At 38.2% G+C, this 20,406-nt stretch overlaps 1 protein-coding gene across 1 annotated transcript in view; it reads right to left on the bottom strand.

The window, feature by feature from the left end:
- Positions 1–2,499: 2,499 nt before the first annotated feature.
- Positions 2,500–20,406, bottom strand: part of PPA2 (inorganic pyrophosphatase 2) — a 35,190-nt gene continuing 17,283 nt past the window's right edge. Inside the window, exons 7-12 of the mRNA XM_066186287.1 lie at positions 19,230–19,356; positions 11,554–11,681; positions 9,688–9,773; positions 8,298–8,367; positions 3,760–3,799; positions 2,500–2,724 (exon numbers count right to left, since the gene is read on the bottom strand). Of these exons, the coding sequence (XP_066042384.1) occupies positions 2,696–2,724; positions 3,760–3,799; positions 8,298–8,367; positions 9,688–9,773; positions 11,554–11,681; positions 19,230–19,356 (480 nt within the window). The 3' untranslated portion in view covers positions 2,500–2,695. The remainder of the gene's footprint in view (positions 2,725–3,759; positions 3,800–8,297; positions 8,368–9,687; positions 9,774–11,553; positions 11,682–19,229; positions 19,357–20,406) is intronic.

The following is a 20,406-nucleotide window of genomic DNA, read 5'->3' as shown; positions in this document are numbered from 1 at the left end:
GTGTGAACTTCGTGCCAATGAAAGGTACTATTTTGAGCAGCAGCTAATGATTCACGTAAGTGAAAAGAACCCTCACTGTCACAACTGCAAGGGGAGAAGAAAAGTAACCTTGCCTTTCACTGCAAAGAGGAAATCAAGATGAAAATGTATATTGAAAAAAGCATGTACATGTGAGTATTATATATTCAACACAGAAAAAAATACAGTTAAGATGGATTTATTTCCTGGAGAAAAAGGTGTTTCTCTCCATGTCCTCATTTCCAGGAGATATTAGTATCAGATATAAAAAAGTTCCTTTCATAAAACTATTGAGAAATGGACACTACGACACTTACCTTCCTGGTTAAATGAAACCAATTTTAAATAGAACAACATACACAAATAAATACAAACAGAAGACCTAGCCTACAAAAAAAAAGCAAAACAAAAAAAATGCTTATTTCAGACTTTTTTTCTTGGGATCTGAAAAATATATTCTAGTTTCTCTGTCCCATCTCACTACAGCTCCTTCATTATGGTTAATTTCTGAAATCCATGTCAGCGGCATTCAGTGCATTCTTGCAGCAAGGCAACATGTAACAGCCCATCTTTATATCCTGCCTGGAAAAAATCTACAGAGAATAAACATGAACGCTTTCCTTTCCTTCAAACTACTTTCACCATGACAGTCATCTGTTTATATTTTCAATATGAAAGAAATACTTAAACTTTTCAAACTTATGGTAGTGTTAGGCATCTCTGATCACTTCAGTTTTCCCAAGTACTATTTATTATTTCTCTTCACAAAGCCTTATCTGATTTACAATTTTTTTTTTTGCTTCTGAGATTCATAACCACATTCCATAAACATACTTAGAAAATTAAAGAATACTGCTAAAACTTACTTGAAGTAAAAATGAAGTAACTTATGGCCTACCCTTGACAGTTCAGCATGGGTACATTTGTAATCAGTATTTGGTTTTCACATGGGTAGAACTTTTGACTCTATGTCTAAAAAAATAGGTAAGAAAAAGGACAGCAGTGACTATGTAGGCGGAAAAGAATTTGATTTTACACAGTGCCCTTCATTGTTCAGCTGTCCTTAAGCACTTGACAAAACAGCAAGGCTCCCAGGTGTACTATCATATGAGCAAATACAGCAGCTGTTCTGCAAGCTACAAGAGCTCACCTCTAACCAGAGGAATCTCACCCTGAGAGGCTGCATGTGAACATAAGGCACTCGAGAAACATTTACTCTGTTTAAGAAAACCTGGGGGGTATAATGCTGCATGTACTTAGAATTCTGAAGTATAAAATAAAAGCATGGAAAATCATTGCTCTAAGTGTATGTTGGATGCAACATGTCTCTTGACTACAAAAAAATAAAAGTAGCCCCTAATCTGAGGTTTATGGTGCATTTCTCCTATCACACCTAAACCCTGGGTATAAAACAATGCAAAACTCTATGCAGATGGGAGAACTTCATCTCCTCCTAAGTGCTGACGCCCGGACTGAGATCTCCAAAGTGACTGGTGCTGGTACACTAAACAATACACTAGAGGAGTCTAAAGAAGGGAAATTGTATCCTAATACCAGAGACATTCCCAAAGTGACATACCTTTCTTACTAAAAACTTACTCTTTGCAAGGAAAAGTTAATCCCCTCTGGCAAGCCACAGCGTAACTTCTGCAGTTCTTTGTCTTCCATTTCCACCCTATGCCAGCAGCACTAACCTTCTGTTTCCGTCATCGGACAAAGCAGACAATGCTCACCTTTGGTCTCAGTAACAAGCTGGATAAAGCTGTCTGTCTATATTATCATTTCCTCTCTTTCTACTTAATAGCTGCCTTTTTTGTCTTTAATGAACACTGTGGTACAGATAGGCCAGACATAATCCTGCAGTAGGAAAAAAAGGCAGATATTTGCACCACGAAAGCACAAAGCTCAGTTCTGTACATTCTATTAATCTTGGCTCATTGAACAAGTAATTATCAAAAGCATACATAGTTCTAAAAATGGAAGGTTTCCATAAGGAAAATCCTTCCTGTGTGATAAAACACACAAGTTATCAAAACAGGATGTAGAACAGAGAGCACACGTGCATCCTTACTTCAATTGTTATGGCATTAGTCCTTGCTAGTTGAATTAATCTTGGAAGGAATGCTGTAATTTTTTTAAAGCAAGCAGGCCCTGTTCCTATCTCTGAGGCCGGCAGAGACAACTGGGCACAAGAGTGAATGCAACTTAGGAAACAGTCACCCGTCAAAGAATATGGTGAACTCCTAAACCTCTTACATAATGATTACTGTTGACTTCAAACAGATTACAGTAGGGTGGCCAGAAAAGCCCTGAGACAGAAATTAACACCCAATGCTGCCAATGGCTCAATTATTCCAAAATATGGAGAACAGCATTGAAGACAACTTTTCTCTCATCTCATTTAGTACGCTTTATGAGTGGATAAGAGCAGTTCCGCAGTTCTGAGATTCAGAAACAAACAAGCAAGCAAGCCCCTCCTCTTCCCTCTGCTCCACCCTACACAGACATAGAAAGAAAACATTCATTTTATAATGGCAGTGTTTATTTACATTAGAGAAGGTTTACACTAGTTGAAAAGTTGTTTCAACATGAATCCAACAATCAGTGCTTTTGCTGGTCTTCAAAGAAAGAGATGATTATTAAGATTTAATGATGCAACTTCAGAAGACCTTGATGATCACTTGGGAAAAAAGTACCAGGAATCAACTAAAACAAACAAACAAAAAAAAATACAAGAGTGACATTAGTTCTATACAACTAATCATACTCAAACACTTCAAAAAACAACATTCTGCCCTTTCAGCTACCTTCCCTCCCATAATAATACTGCTGTGTTAGCTCTAATCCCCACCCTGTGAAAAGCATGGCCTCAAAATATCTGTTCATTTTAACAGCTTGGCTGTACCAATCCTGCAACAAGTTACAGCACTGTTGTGACCATCCCTGGAAAACATCACAAATCAGGCAGATTATCTTCAGTTGCCTGCCAGAGGTCTGAGATCTAATACTGTGGTAAATAAATGCTACTTATTGGCATGCCATATAAAGGTAAATGGAATGCTACTTGCTTTCCCATGACATGGGCTACCCAGATGTTGCTTCTCAAACAAGTTGGCACTTGGCTCATGACTAAGTTTAACTTAGTATTTCTGTAACTCCCTCCATCTCAAAAAGCAGATATGTCTTCTCTATAGTTCCTGCCAGTAGAAAAATCTTTTTTCAAGTAGTTAAAACTGGAAATGTAGGATGCATTCTTATTTCTTAAAGAAAAACACATGTTCTGTTAACAGGAAAAACAGTCATAACAGTGAAAGGATAAAATTTTGTCATTAGAACTTACACTTGAAAAGTAGGCATGGTTATGCCAAGTTTAGGAAAAGGAGCTGTTTATTTCATGAGTTAGCAACTGTGAGGAATGACAAAAACTAAGGCAAAGCAACTTATCTCTTTTAAAAAGGATAAATGTCATGAATTTGCCTTGCATGACCAGTAAGGGAAAAATTTCCTCTTATCTTTTTATGTTAACTACACTTTCACTCAGAAGTAATCTTCTCCCACAAAGCATCCATGAATTTCTGTTCATGTTCTATTTAACAGGAGACAGGCAATACCGTATGACAGGATATAACTATTATAATTTTCATATACACAAAACTGCCTTTTTGCAACAAAACAGTTTTCATGTCAATTTTTAAACCCAGCAATTAAGAGAAGTCATATGACATCTGAGAATAAAGGTACCTTCCGGGGGAACAGAATCTCCATTCATTAACGCTGGTGCCTAAAAGAGAGAAAAAAAAAAGATAGAAAAAAAACCCCAAACCAACATCACAGTATTTACTTAAGGTTTCATAGATAGCACCCAAACACAAAGGTATTTTAATGGTCAAGTCAAGAGATATTAATAAAACCAGAATTTTCTGCTGCCCCCACAGAACAATATTCTATCTAAGATTACTTACCCCCACTGTACAAATATCTTTGTTGCTTATAAATAACAAAATAAGAACATGAACAATGAGTGACAGATTAACACTTTACCTAATGCAAAGGGGATTTTTGATGACTGTATCATCTTTGAGAATAACAGGATTTGTTGTTTACATCTAAAGAGTAAAAGTGCCTTTCTAGTTACTTTATGTTTCACTGTCAGGTATGCATGTGAATACATACATATACACACACATATAATTTACATTAAATACATGCAAACAATTTAAAATGAATGTGTGATGACACTCTTTTACAATCCATTTTGACAGAATAATTCAGTTCTGTGGAAAGTGACTATTTGTTTTAAAATTCAGGTCTGACATTCCAAAACTGGATATGCTACTATCCAATCACACGAGTGCACAGCCTGTCTTGTCCTGTAATTTAAAGCACAAAATTACGACACTTTAAACACATCTGGAATCTCCCTGCCTCATGATGAGGATCTAAATATTCCACTGCCCTTCCTTGGCACAGCAGCACTCAGGCTGAGCTGAACTGGTGTGACACAGCCTTCTTGCATCTGAGCAGGCACAGGGCTCTAAACACTGAAGAGCAGAACAAAGCCCATGAGGAGAGACAGAAGCTGGATTCTTCTTCCACTTTACCTGCCTGGGGGTGGGGTTATGTGACTGGTCTGAAAGGAGGTACCAGTACGACAAACAAACCAGGTCATATCACCAGAATATCCTCTCTCTTTCCAACAAAACCCAAGCTTTATCTCATAAGACAGGGAGAACCAGAGGTCAACATTTATAAGCAGGTGCCTGCCACTTCTGGGATAACTGCTCAAAATGCTTGAGATAAGGACTCAGTACTTTCCCAGCATGACCAGATCAAAATCTCATCCCACTGAACCAGGAATCTCTTCCCTATACAACATTTTCACCTGGAACACCATTTAAAAACCAAGTAAGTAAATTAATTAATAAAGACAAACCCCAGAGTAACAACTTCACCAACCTTTTTGTTCAACTGGCCACTGTACAGAAAATTCTACCTTTACTAAATCCCAAATGAAAATGTCCTCACAGAAAGTGGGTAGGGAGAAAGGCAGTCAACAATCTTTCCTGCCTAGATCTGAATTATTCAAAACACATCAATAAATATACAGATTCAAATTTCATTGGAGATTTTTTAAAATTATGAGGAAAATTCAAATATTTTCCCTGTAAAACACTGTTTTGCATTTTATCAAAAGAAAGATCATTTAGCAAAGCTTTCCTAGTTCACTTTCCAGTATTATAAGGAAAAAATTACGTGCTAAGTCTGAGAAATACTGATCTACTAACTATATATAGATTGTCTTGGAGATTTTCCAACTTGCAAAGTCCTCAGCAGCTTCTTCACAGCGCAATTCTTAGGATTAATATTAAACAAAAGCTTGGCGGTCCTGGTCAGTTTTACAGATGGCAACACTTAAAAGCCTGAAATAAACAGTGTATCTTAGCACTAACACATTCATCTACAAAGCTCTATTCCTCCTGGGTTTAGTGTGCAACATACACCCCCGACACTGGAGCTCAGACAGATGAAACAACTTTCAGAGGCTAGAGAACACTAGAAATTTTCACCATGTAGGGTTAAAATTCATCTAGATTTCTAGTTGCAGGCATCTGGTGTAATTTTAGCTGGTTCAAATGTTCAATATATGCTCTTATATGCACAGATTATCTTCTATCTCTTTGGAATTGACTGGTCACAGCAATTCACCTGCTATGGAAACATTCTTAGTTTGTCCCCAGTACAAATGACAGTAAACATGCCAACCATCTAGAAACTCACTCAATGGAGTGGAAATTCCCCAACCCAGACAAGCCATTCTAGTTCCTCATCTGTAAACTAACAAAAGGTCAAATAATTCTGAAAACAACGGGACTACACCCAATTAAAATCTATAGGAAATTTTGTTAAGTGCACACTTCGTAAGCATTTGGCAAGGACTTGAATGTTTTTCATTTGGTTGTTACAGTTCTCTTGCTCACCATGAAAACTGTTCCATAGCTATAGTGAGTGCTGCCTTTTGGCGTCTTCTTTGTTGTTTTTTTTTTTTAATTTTGTTCCAGGGTTTTTTTGAGAACTCAGTATATCTGATTTAAGGCAATAATCAGTCATTCAAAAATGCCGCAACTGAAATCTATTGCTGGAAAAAGAAATGTAGGGAACCAGCTCCCACTGCAGAAATAGCTCAGAAATTTTGCAGTAGCTGAAATATGTCTCTCAGTGTACTTGCATACAAGATCTCTGCTTCAACTTTCAAAATTTTGTTTTTATCCAGGAACTAATAGATGGATATAAATTAGAAGAAAAAGTATCTGCTTTTAGTCTAAACTAAAAAAAAAACCCAACCAAACAAAACCAAACAAAACCATCTGCAAACACAGGCAGCTGTCATTTGAAATCACCACAGCCATTAAAATTCTGCAGCCAACACTCACGTGCTTTCACTTCAGTGTGAAAGAGATGAATGTCTGACAACCAAAGCATGCAGTGTAGTGTACTAGACAAAAAGATACCTGCTTAAAATGTGCATGTCAACCTCCTTGCTTATATTTAGAGTTCAACTGTCCATGATTCCTATTTCAAGGCCATTTTACTTTTTTTAGTTTTTTCTGATTGGCAACTGCATGCAGCATGAACAGTATTTATAATAGAGTATTACGTATTTTCCCTGTCTGGAAAGCACCAAAAGGCAGCACCCTGCAAAGACATAATTAAAATACTTAGACTGAACTGAAACAGAAAGATGGAAAGGAGTATGTGGAAACGTACTTCACAAAAACACTATCACTTAAAAGAATGTGAAGCACAAAAAGAAGACAGGAAGTGATACCATTTGGTAAGAAGGGAAGCTTTCAAATAAAAAATGTATTTAAGTTTGATACAAAGTATCTATTTTATGAACGGATAGTACTAACTTCCGCCCCTCCCCAAAAACCAAGGGAAAAAAAAAGAAACAAAATAAGGCACACTTGTGATTTAATAATTATTAACCCTGCATGCCTCAAAGTAAAAAAGCAGAGAATACAAAAGGAAATATTCCTTTGCATATTTGTCACCATTCAAATACATTTGGACTTGAAGTTTTAGTTGCATTTAAAGACTTATGAAGTTATTGTAAAATTGAAAGTACAGAGGTAAATACTTGCTTATAGCTGCGACTGACATGTCTAAAAACATATCTGAATTCCAAAATGAGTTTTTCTTTCATTTAAAATTTACAGTCTCATAATCAACATTCACAAATGCAACATAGAGATACTTCTAAAGAAGTGCTGAAAGCAAGGTATCTGAATAGGAAAAAGTTTGGTTTGGCACATCTTTATGACTTAAACCAACATTTCTTTGCAATTGAGAGTCTCATTGTGACAAAACAGCATCCAGGACAACACATTCTTGTTAGAAATGCTGTTGGAATGTAAACTGTACAGACAGTGGATGGAGTGCCCTTTGACATCTCTACTTGCATAATTAATGACTGTTGAGGCAAAACACTGGGTGCTCTGGCAGCCATGCACACACACAAAATACCTCATGTGGTCATGAGCACAGGCTCAACCACAGCCTATGTTAGAAAAGAAAAAGTAATACTTGGGGCCCCATTTCTCCATGTAAATTCTGGTAACCTTGCTTAATTTCTGGCATCCAAACTAGCATATTTTAAAATGGAAAAAATTCTCCTCCACTAACAATTGCACATGAAAGCATCAAACCTGCAGGACATTTTTCCTGCCTGAACAGGAAACTTGCATGTTTTAATTTTATGTTAATTTTCAGAATATGACACGTATTCTTTAAGAAACATTCAAACAAGCATCTCCCCTCTTAAAGCATTGCATTTAATTATGCAAGTAGACAAACAAAGGATCTGTTTAGTGATTAGGGACTACAGTCAGCTAGTCAATGAGTTCTAACACTGGGTGGTAACTCATGGCAACAGGGGAGACAGAGAAGACAGCAGGCTAGATACAAATAGCAGTCCATCTTGCTATTCAGGATCAGAAGAAACAGCATTGCAGAAGCAGAAAAAACAAAACAAAAAAACTCCAACAGAAAAGTAATGAACCTTTGAGAAAGCACAATTGGACCACTGCAATGAAAGGTTTATATCACAACACTTACATTTCCCCCATAACCCTTCTCCTCCTCCTTTTACTTAAATTTTTGTTTAAGGAAGGACTATTTCAATTTAGCTGCTTTATTTCAGTTTTGGAGCTCTGAACAATCTTTTACAATTAATCACTGAAAGAAAAAAAAAGGGTGGAAAAAAAAGTAAATATCCTTACTGACTGCACAATCGACCGGGCATCTTCCTCACTGCAACAAAATGGGCTGCCACTCACCAGAAGATTTGTGCTGAAAAATAAAATTAAAAACAAGCTTTATCCATCAGTGGAAAAGAGCTACGCACAATTAAGTACTTATGAAAAAAACCCACTGTCACATACAGAGCTCAGAAATGTGTATCTGCAAGAAATAAGGAAGCCAAAACCACAAAATAATGCTGGAAGGAACAGGTGTGTGGAGCGGTGCTCTTTGTTTGAGTTTGAGGAGATGTCTAGGCTTTGTATCTTGTATTAATGCAAGCAGTGCTCACACTCACTGCTTCTGGCTGCTGGCTTGGGTACAGTGCAGAGGACCACAGTCAAGAAGCTAAATCCCCCCAAGAAGTCAGTAGAATTAAATTGACACTTCCTGAGGTAGCTGAGGAACACCGAGATGGCTGGCAGAGACAATGTTAGTGTACTCCATGTCTTGTGCCTTGCAGGATGGCCAGACTCTGTGGCAGATGATAGAAATAACTGCAGGTTACTTCAGCAACCTACCTGCAATATCTAACTATCGGCGATTGATGGAGAGACGGGAAGACTGATTCGTGATCAGAATTCGATTTTACTCAGGTTTTCCAAGAACTTATATACCATTTCAGTAAGGTTAATAATTTCTACTACAAAAATGAGGTTAAAAGATCATACAAGCAACTTATGCATTTTACAACATCTTTATCGTAGGGGGTTGATTGTATCTCTTCCCTTAAGCAGATTTAATCCTATCTTCCCATAAGCTCAAAGTTCTGTTTGTTCTTGCCATGGCATCCTAGTCACCAGACTAGCTATGCTAATTAAGCCTGTCTTACTCTCTGTCTTGTGTATTCCCACATCTAACAAGAAGGAAAAACAGGCCACATAAAGCAGCAGATATCCGTAGTATTTCCAGACAAACTCTGGGACCACATCCTTGGCAGAAATGTTCCCCTATGAATCTGTATCCTTTCACACTGAAAATGATTTTGATCAGGAGTTTTAAAGGTCCTACAGAATAAACTGCATGAACTTTAATTCCCCAATACAACAGAATGAACAGTGACAAAAGGACCAAGATTCTCCCAAAACAATTCTCAACAAACACTCTGGGGCCATATCTCAAAAGCTGAAGTAATGAATGTCACATCTATGTATTCAATATATTTCTGGAACCACTTACCAGTAAATCATCATCTTTATACAACGTGCAATTAGTCAATCATGCTTTATTATCGATTAATTACCAAACCCATGAATATTCCTGTCATCTCAAATTAAAAAAAAATCTAAGCAGTTCATGGTCAGCTGCAACTTGTTGAATAGCAACAGTATAGCACAATACAAACAGCAAGGGATGTGACTGAATACTTACCACTTTACAGTACCTCCATCAACTTTTTTATGAAGCAAAGCTTTCCAGTGCTCATGGGTAGATTTAATAATTTCAACAGCAAAATCCTAGTTTACAACAAGGAAAGTTTTGTAAATTAAAATGTTATTAAACAGAAAAAAAAGCCACAGAACTAGTTTATTAAAACATACTATTTCACGTGTTATTTTAACACACTGCTTTTGAGGCCTCATTGAATTTCTGGAGAATATAACACCCTTTTTATGTAAAGAAACAAACTTCATTATTTGTCAAATATACTGGCAACACATTCAGGACTTTCCTTCAGTCTGCAGCCACAAAACACGAACACTACATGAAAGAAATGAAATCAGCACTAGATGCTAAGGAGATCCCTACTGCTGTAGAAAATTGTACCAGGCTCTAAATGGGATCAAGTGTGTGAGCTATGACTCCACCCTTACAGATGCAGGTCAGAGTTTGGGTTTCCCCTCTAGAGGCATAATTTGCATTTACTTCATTAATGCCCAATCATATACTCAAGCATTTGCAAGAACATAACACGTCAGCTGCTTAACAGTTTCTGCTTGTAACAAAAATAATATTGGGGGTGGGGCTAGGATGAAAAAGCTTCCAAAAATTAAAGTAAAATAAGCCCTCGGTGTCCAGATGATGACTGCTAGACTTGCAAAAAGCTGTCAGCTGAACATTCACATTTGTTAACAAGGAGTGACTTGGGAAAGTGCCACTGGAACATTGTGAACTTCACCAGAGCTGCTGGAGCACAGCCACAGCTGCCTCGCCACATCCTGGGTCTCTAGAAATGCTTGAGAATTATTTAAGTGCTTCAAACCAGCTATCTCAGGGCATTTAGTGCCTCCAGGCTGAACTCCAATGGCCTGACAGGGATACACTGTTCCACTGTCACTCTGCAGCAGAGGAAAACCTCTAAGAGCAGTTCCTGGGAGAACAGGGGAGAGAGATCAGGACGTCAAGCCTTACAACTCCAGAACTGATGGATTTAGAACAGAGGGGAGTCAGGGCATTTCTTTAACTAAATAAAACATGTAAAGTTGCCTGTGCTGGTTAGAAGGCATTATGTAACTCTGATAGCACCCTGCAAGGCTGAACTGGCTGACACATGGACATCATTCATGAGAAAACTGTGATTCTTTGCCAAGAATAATTTACACAGAGCATTCAATACACAAGCTGCAAAGCAATTTTACTCAAAACACATCCAATGTCTCTGGAAAAATCCAGATATTTCCTTCAATAAGGTTTGTTCCTTGGTCCAATCTCCTTTTGAACAGCAGCCATTTTTACTGTAAGTAGTTTAAAAAGCTACTCCTTTTATTCTTAAAAAAAAAAGAAAAAAAAAAAGAAAAAAAAAGAAAATAATTTCTTCAAGCCAAACACTTCAAATGTTTTTGGAGATTTACCAGAAAAAAGTATGCCTTGAGCAAACACCAAGTATGAAAAAATCTGTAACCTATTGTCTTAAACTACGTACCCCTAAAAAAAGTCAGAAAAATTTGCCAACAGGACTGAAAAAACACCTGAAAAGACAATCGGTTCATTACTCTGACACGGAGAATGAAAATGCTTTGAAAAACACCTAAAAACCACACAGATGCATGTGTAAATCTCATCAGGATTAGGACTAAACTTTTTTTCAGACTTTCTTTAATGACCTATGCATTTTCCCTGAACAAAATGGAAGGCAGCAAACATTATTTAATCCTAGCCTAATAAATTGTATGTGAAAGTCCCTCCCATCAAAATCTTTTTTGTTAAGCCTCCTCCTTTACAGTTCCAAAAATTCTATGATGTATTACAGAGTCCACATGAGAGAATGATGCATTTTTAATTTTACATTAATTTCACCTTGTTTTTAAATTCTCCATTAAAAGCAAAGTGATTTTCTGGTTTACCATCAGGTACTTTATATAATTGGAACCAGTCAACTGTAGCCTCAAGATAACCCGGTTTGTGCTTCCTGACATCATCAATATCTGTAAGTTAAAAAGATTAAAAAAAAAAAAAAAAAAAAAGATCGATCATTTTCACTCACAGGTTTCAGAACATTAATTTTTTAAATTTTCCTAAAGAATCTTCAGCAATTTGATTTCACTGAATACTTCCAAAGTCATTGGTAAACTTCACTTTATTACATTAGCTGCCCATAGTTGCTACCTTATGATTTCACAACCACACTAAGCAGGCAAACCAGTTGTCTCCTGCCCTTCATTAATTAAGACCCAAAGGTACAATGAATAAAAGGACCATATTTATGACAGGAGAAGAAAATTTCATATTTATCTCAGTAGGTAGCTCTTGCAATACTTAGATTATTAACTGAGGCAAATTTTTCCTCCATCAACTGCAGGGGCTATGAGCATTTTTTGATAATGAAAGAACAGTTATAAAAACAATTTCAACACATGGATCTTTAAACCAGGACCTCTAAACCAAAAACAGGCTTGACTTGTCAACATTATATTAAAAGGCACTCTTTTGCTCACATTAGTTCCAAATTCAACCCCTTCAAGACATGACAGAGATGTGCCAGCAGCCCTAAATATAACCTTGTGATATCGGCATATTCACAGTGATAAACAATTCTACCTCTACAATCCTGACGGACAATGATATAACAGGACACAAGAGGAACATAGTCCATTTGTGGGACACCCTCATGAGGCAGAGATGAACACTGCCATGGCGTGTACAGAGAGATGAAACACCACAGTAATTCTGCTTCAACACTACACTGCCATATATCAACCATGCAGTTCTTGATCTTACAGCCCTCACCTGCTGTGCACATCAAACTGTAACAGGCTGGCCTTTGAGACTGCCACCACTTCTGTCACTTGCAATGGTGTGGTCCTATCAATCCCTTAACAAATTAAATCCCTGGCAATATGTTTGCATGGAAAAGCTTTCAACACTTTTCTAATTATTTTGATGTAATAAAGAATTTTGTCCATCCTAGAAGCCAAAAATACTCTGTAACTGGTGTAATCTTCTATTTCCTTTCCACAGTCACTTCTGATGGAAATGGAAGCTGACTTTTTACTGCTGTAGTCTACTAACTACTTCATAACCTCACTCTGCTCAGGCCACCTTCCATGGTGTTACTCTCCTCTAGTGTTTTGCAAGTCACTTACTCATGTCTCCCCTCCTTATTCCTTCTTGCTCTCTCTCAATACTGCCTTGTTACATCATCATCTTCTCCCATAGATATGCCTCACTTGATGACATCTGGTTGGCAGTGATTTCTGCTAAGATACGCTTCTGTCTATCCAGTCCTATAAAATCAGAGTTGCTTAGTCCATGGAATTTATACCTAGTCAAGTGCTTTCTGTCTTTAAGTGCCTAAATGTCTTTTAAAATTTCATTGTGAACGTGAACAAAGACATTAAAGTATTTCTGGAGAGAACAGTAAGAGAAGAGAAAAGGTCTTGTGCTACAGACCATTCAATTCTCAGTAGACCACCAAGAGAGATGACATGTAGACTGAACTGGGCAGCCAGACCTATGTGCAAAGACATTCTCAGTGTTAATAGGCATGTCACAGATGCCACTCCCAAATTCCACTGCATTACCACTACCCAAAGAACAAAACACAAAACCTTGAAGAACCCCATGTAAATTTTTGCTTTGCACACATTTAACAGGGCTACGTGTTTATGGGCTCAGAGTAAAACACATTTTGAACTTGGCTGCTGGCCATCTGTCTGTAGGAGATCAGGGAATTTCACTGGCAGAATCCCAGAAAAAAACAAGAGCACATAAGGCTGTGCTAGAGGCAGGTCTTCTAGCTGAAATACGTGTTTAAGAGCACAAGAAGCTTTTCACTAGGGTGGGTGGGTGGGACCAACCAAGAAGGAATGATTTAGAAAAGGATGGGATCTTGGTTGGAGGCAGAATGCTTCATTTGAGCACTAATAAAGCTGCAGCTCCAATTCAAATCAGTTTCAGGACTCCAATGTATCATCCTGTTCTCTGTTAAGCAAGAGAACATCCCTCCTCCAACTTGAGCCGTTGTCATCTCCTCCTCTTGTGACGTTTGAATTCACAGTATCTAACACTTGTTGAAGAGACAGTATCTCAAGTCTGTAAAGCATACCAGGCTGCTACAGCAATTTCCTTGGCTCCCAGCAGTGGACAAACTCCAGACCTCCATGTCCAGACACTGCTTAAATTCAACCATACTTTTCTCACACTGCTGCTCCTTTTTTCTGGTTCCTGTTCCAGCAAATGTCTCTACAACTCCGCTTCTCCACTCCCCCTACTTGGTTATTTGCCTCTTACTTCCATAAAAACTTGTAGGAGCATCCCAACAAAAACTGTTCATCAAAAGTGCTTTACAGGCTACTAACCAGCACTTGGTACTTGTCTCCATCTGTTGTCCCTTATTTATAGGTTTTATTTATATTTATTTGAAGGACTCAAATATTAGGATAGGCTTTGAGATAGACTTTCATTGTCTCCTTTTGTTAGAGATTCTATCCTAGTGGACAGAATTATCTCCATGAATTTTGCACTCTCTCTACTGGAAAATACCTTGCCTAAGGAAAATGACCAAACACAATCATACTACAGCATTATATGGATGCTGTATATTCTGGTTTTGAGGACTTAAGAAGGGGGACATTGGTTGCTTTTATTTCCTGGGTTCCTTCCAAGTTATTCTCCTTCATCCCTATAGTTCACTTCACTATTCTTTACTGTAAAAGAGAGCTACTGAACATCAAATGAAATTTGAAAGCTTGATCTATAAAAAAAAAAGACTCCAGAACATCTGTATTATAATGGAAGTTGGTGGCAAGCAGAAGAAAAAAGTGCAACAATGCAACAAAACAAACCCCAGAAAAGAATCAAAGCTATTGCTGTGGAGTCAGCATGTAATACAAAACACAAGGAAAACAGCAGCTCTTGCATCACTCACTCAACAGCCACCTCTTCAGTTCATTAAAAGTCACCACAGAAAAACTTGAAAGACAGTTTGTCTTCCACTGAAATCTAAACAGCCTCTTTGGGATATTGGGGGGAAAGGAGAAAAACCACACTCAAAAACCAGAAAAGCAAGCAGAGAAAGGTAAAAAAAATCACAATAAGCAGTACAATAATTTACTACACTAATATCTACAGAAGATAGCTTCAAATTATTATGATTTAAAAAAAAGCAAACAACTTAGATGTCTTTTCTGCAGTTTTTGACCTTGACTGCTTATCTTCCCTTAGAGCTATGTACTCACAACTGATCTTGAAGGGGGCAGGTTTGGGAGCAGCAAGCATGTACATGGCCCAAAGCAGTTTCTTCTCTGCCAGGAAGCCCTGCTGAAAGTGGCAGAGCAGGTCAGGCTCCCACAGATACGTTACCAGCATGTCCCCACGGGGCTCTAACTGGGAATTTTGCTATACTGCCTGCTTACAGCCATAGGTCTAATTTTATTGGGAACCAAAGTTAAGCGTCAAAGGTTTAAAAGAGACAGTGGATCACATTAAGGGTTGCAGTTCAGTGTCCATAAAGAAAATCCCTAGAGACTGGCACCAAGAACTGCTGCTAGCTCTCTGTCAAGGCAGTTGGCTAACGTGAATGCAGATCCCAATTCTAGCTGGCTTTACAGAAGAGAGCAACAAAAGTATTTGTACAAAACTACCATTTTTAGTACAACAGATGCTGCTTCTTGCAAGCAAAGCTAAAACAACATGTTTGCAGCAAGCTTTCTAAACAAGGTCTGTGGGAAGAGAGGACATATGTTTTTAATAACATCTTATAAACATTTACAGGAAGCAGCAGCTAAATTCCATATAAAGGCATTTGGTGTATTTTGTGCAGGGGGTAGGAAGGGAGCCTTGGTACAGCTAATTAATTTCTTTTTACTGAGTGCTTACACAAATCCACAACAAAAATCTTCTGGGCCTCTGCTGCTTCTCTGTGAATAACTACACTCACATGCAAAGGTCTATAACAATATTTGGTACAAAACACACAATATGCCTTAATTTTGCCATTTAGATTTTGATCACTAAACCCTATCAGGAGATACATATTGTAAAAGCAGTGTGGCAACCCAGCATAGTTAACTACACCAGTGCCAGCAAATGGCAGCACAATAAAGCCAGCAGACATCACCAACTGCTGTTGAATAGATCCTGGCATTCTTCCAGTGACCAATGGCTGCAAAAATGGCTGCTAAGATTCCAGGCCAGTAAATCACCTCCAAAATGCCATCCAGCATACATGATTAGTCCAAATTGCTGAAGGAGGGCAAGATGACCTTCTGAAAGTCAGACTTCATAAGCTGCTTCAAACACAGTTCCTGCATTCACTGCCAATGATTTTTAAAAGCTCTTGTCCAGTGTGAAGATGCCACAGACATTTAGACCAAATCACAGCACTAAAGTATCACTCATCCTTTCTGACCCCAAACTAGTAAAGCACATCAGATATACAAATAAACTCTAATATATTAAATTCAATCCAAACTATGAGATAACCAGACAAGCAACCTTTCCACTTCCAAGAATTTAGTTCTCCTCCTGCCTATTTTACAAAAAAAAGGCAAGAAACAAAAAGCAACAACAACAAAATAAAGCAAGCAATCAGGCCAACACTAAACACCAAGATTTAGTGTTTCAGTCTGCAAGGAGCTTTTGGGTCCTTTCTCCGAGTTGCTTGGTCTGAAGTTGCTCCACTGGTCCACTACTGGCCATCTGCCTAGCAACTGCCTGAGCAGAAACACAATGGCCACAAAGACAGATCTTATTGAAATAAATGAATCTGAACATGCTAGTTGAAGTGTAAAAGAAACTGTCTCACACAGATGTCTGCATCTGACATACAGCTTGTATTTGGTGAGAGACTGTCCCCATGCTCACCAGAATTAAGTGCTATTATTTCAGATTACCTTACGAAGTCAGTCCAAAAAGACACTGCTATTCCTATTTATGACACAGTCCCCACTTAAACAGGTGCTAACCATGGCCTATCATTCCTGGGTATTGTCACTGTAAACAAGAGTTTCTCACTGCTCTGTGTGAAAGAGAGAGTTCTAGGCAGGGTTTCCAATTTAAACTAGTATTTATCATCAATAAATGCCTGCACGACACAGTCCAGTGGAGTGCTATGAATAAACAATGAGAAGCACTTAGAAGTTGTGACTTCTGAGTTCTGTGAAGTCTCAGAAAAATCAATTGCACTTATGAGAACGATCACAGTCCTGGAAGGAGAATATCCCAGGTACCTGGGGTGTGCTTAAAGAGGCAAGAGGAGTTAACACATGGTGTGGGCTCAGGATGGGGTTTGCAAGTAATCACTACTCTGGTGTCTTGGAATTATCTTTTCCAAATGTTCACTGGGGGCTCTGCACATACTGAGCTGAAAGCAAATGTGATGATTCTCAGTGCAGTTGGAAACGTTTAACAAATGATACAGAAGTGACTGGACAGGATTAGAAGGCAACACTTAGCCTCATCTTCCCCAGGAGGCCACCTCCGTAACACAGCAGCACATCAATTACAGAGGGAGAGACTGGTTTTATCCATAGCTGCCATCCCTTTATGCTGAAATAATTAACAACTTTGGGAAGGGGGGAAAACAAGTATAAAAGGACATATTGTACTGCCTGCTCTGACAGATTTGTTTGTTTTCAGACTGAAGAATGATTGCTGTTAAACACTGCAAGCCAGTCATGTTCTCTGAAAGCAGATGGGGGCTTTTTTTCCTCCTCCTTTTCTTTCTTTCGTAAATCTTGGGCAGCAATTCCAATCCCAAAGGGAAATCATATTAAACTGGATAAATATTTCTACATTTCTCTGCATCTCAGGACAGTTCTCTTCTTGAAGTTTTGCATATATTCCCTGATAAGAAAGGATGCACACAGGAATCAACTACAGGCAATGGCTGGCCCATTCCTCCCACTTCTTTTTTTAAGACTAAAGCTCTTACTCCTCCCCTCCCAAATAAACTAAAGTTGTTATAGAGCCGATATAAATCAGACATTATCTAGGGGGGAAAAAACCGAAAACAACCAAAAAACTAGACAGAGCTTTCAAATACAGACACTTAACCCCAATTAATAAATAATATTGGAATAAACTGCCACAGTTTTGCCCCTGGTTTAGCAAACTCCTGAATTCTCTCACCCATTTTTCTGACCACATTCTCTCAGAAATTGCTAGGGAGAAAAGGTTAAGTCTTTAAGCAGAACATCATCTAGAAATGCAGTGCTATTCGATTTTCTTTTAACTACTGACACTTATATTGCATTTTACTGCACATTACAGAGTGGTTTAAATTCATACTGACATTAACAGCAAACTATTACTTACTCTTTCCTTAAGCTGAACTTCTTAATCTCTAACTGTCAAAGTAGTTTAAGAGTCATAAACACTATGCAGTAATTCATCTGCCCAATGATTTTAATCACCATCAACCCAAGAGTTTCCTTTTCCTCATCTCCTCTTCTCCCCTTCTTTCCCCACAAGTCAAGTATTCTCCATGTGAAAGTAACCTGCAAGAAAACTGAGAATGAAGGGCTAGTCCAGTGACATTCAGAAACCATGAAAAAACCTCAATGGCTGAGAAACACACTTCCTTAAAAAGCTACTGGATTGCTCTATTCCTACAGAAAGGCCACTCTGCACCTTGGTACTCCCTTACCAACAAAGAGCAGGCTCTCATTGTACATACCTGATGGTATTTGTGGTTTTTGGTCTCCTAGCAATCACTTTTAGACGAACTTTCTCACTAAATTCTTATGATTTCCAGTAATATTCCATTTGAGGAAGCAAATCTCCATTTATCCAGAGAAAAACTGCACTTTACTTGTGTCGTAAAAACTTAACTTCCTGCAGTTTTAACACATCTGCAATCAGCATTACACCTCGTGTGCTATTCACACAGACACACTTCAAGTATTCAAGTTTCATTTGGATAGCAGAAGGATGATCACAGGGAGGACAAGTCTGAGCAGAATATTTCCCCCTTCACAGCTAGTCATCAACAAGGCTGATTAGGGTGAGCTGCATCAGCAGTTTACTTTGCAAATTTTCAAGCTAAAAGGTGGAACCTAATTATTTGTACTAAGCTACAAACTCTGGAAGCAATCCTCTTAAAAGTGTCAAGACATTGGAAATGCACAGCCTTTTCAGAATGCAACACAACACCTGCAAATATAAAAGGAACAAACAGTTTCAAAAAGGAAAACAGTGTGCTACACAATGTAAGTGGGTAAATATGCACTATTACACAGGAAATAAGACTGTAATTATTGGAGATCACTTTCTAAGGCAGTTGTGTTTCAGAAGTCATCAGACTTTCTGCATGATATGTCCTCTTGAAAATCCAAGCAAACCATTTTAGAAGTTTAGTGTGAAAGCGCATATGCCCCCCTTGAAGGAAGCACCTGAACTAAACAACAGCAAAAAACCAGAAGTCTTGCCTTTCCACTATCTGCCTCTTCTTATCCTGCGTGGCCTAAACTCAGGTCCCATTCTGCTGTGAAAGTTTCTGACATAACTGCATTAAGAAAGACAAAGATACTTGCCATGGATTTTCTGAGCTTCTGGGTCATCTGCACTGATGGCAATTATCTTCCAATCTGTCTCTCCTTCATCAACAAGAGCTAAAACACCCAAGACCTTCACCTGAACAATCTCACCAGAAGAACGAATCTGAAACATAACATAAGGCCACAAAGATTTGGAAAACAACATACAGAATTTCTTTTACCTTAAAAAAAAAAAAAAGTTTTACATTTTTGACCAGCAGGCAGTAGCAGAATTGCAAGATAGATCTGCAAACCCAGTATACATCTCTTCAGTATTTCTAGCCTTTCTCCCACCATTACTATTCTCCAATCCTCAATTCTCCAGTCAGCATTTATTTAAGTAGACAAGCAGTTAAAATTTTTTTTCCTTCCCTTTTACCCTAGTTCTCCCACACTTTCTTGGCCTTCCCCCCAACCTGCAAGTCGGAAGTGTCTCATACTCTTTTTTTTAACTTCTTCCTGTTCCTTGACTCTCTACTTTCTGAACTCAGGGTCCTAATTTCTGTCTTGCTATTCCTTCCTCTGGACTCCAACATACACACAAACACATAGCACTCCCCCAGAAATACCAACACAACAGTTTTGCATTTTCTTTGGAACCTTCTCCCTACCAGCTTACATTTCCTCTTTAACACTCTCTGGATCCCTTAAAATTAATCTTTAGTTTCTTAACCCAAATAAAGCCACTTTCCTTTCACTGAGGTCACCAATGAAATTTCCCCTTGCCTCAATATCCTAAGAGATCCCTCTTTCAAACTCATCCATTTCATAACCCCATTTCTGATACACAGCATTGCTCCATTTTCTGCTGCCTCCAGATATGCAGAATTTTCTTTCACAGAGCTAAACCTTTCTTTATACCTACTAATGGTGTTTGCTGCACCTCTTTTTCATCCATTCACTCCATGACTCAAAATCCTGCAACACTGCAGCAGGTTCCTGTCTTCTCTAGAAAAGAGGATCTACTTCTGTTTGCACCCATGAGTAAACTCAAACCTACCTCTTTTGAGGGTCTGATTTTGTAATTTTAATGTGCATGATGCTGTCGTATTTCCTCATCTTTCAGCAACCTACTCCTAGCTCTAATACTGCTAACAGGGAAAAAAGAAATCTTTTCCTTCCCCAAAAATCTTAACCCTCATCTCCTTCACCCAAAACTTACTGTCCAGCCATA

This window comes from Chamaea fasciata, unplaced genomic scaffold (genome assembly GCF_029207755.1).
Source record: "Chamaea fasciata isolate MVZ Bird 193981 ecotype frontalis unplaced genomic scaffold, bChaFas1.0.hap1 SCAF_6, whole genome shotgun sequence".
NCBI classification, from domain to species: domain Eukaryota; kingdom Metazoa; phylum Chordata; class Aves; order Passeriformes; family Sylviidae; genus Chamaea; species Chamaea fasciata.
Note: the sequence above shows the minus strand (reverse complement) of the source record. Positions and strands in the feature narration are given on the sequence as shown.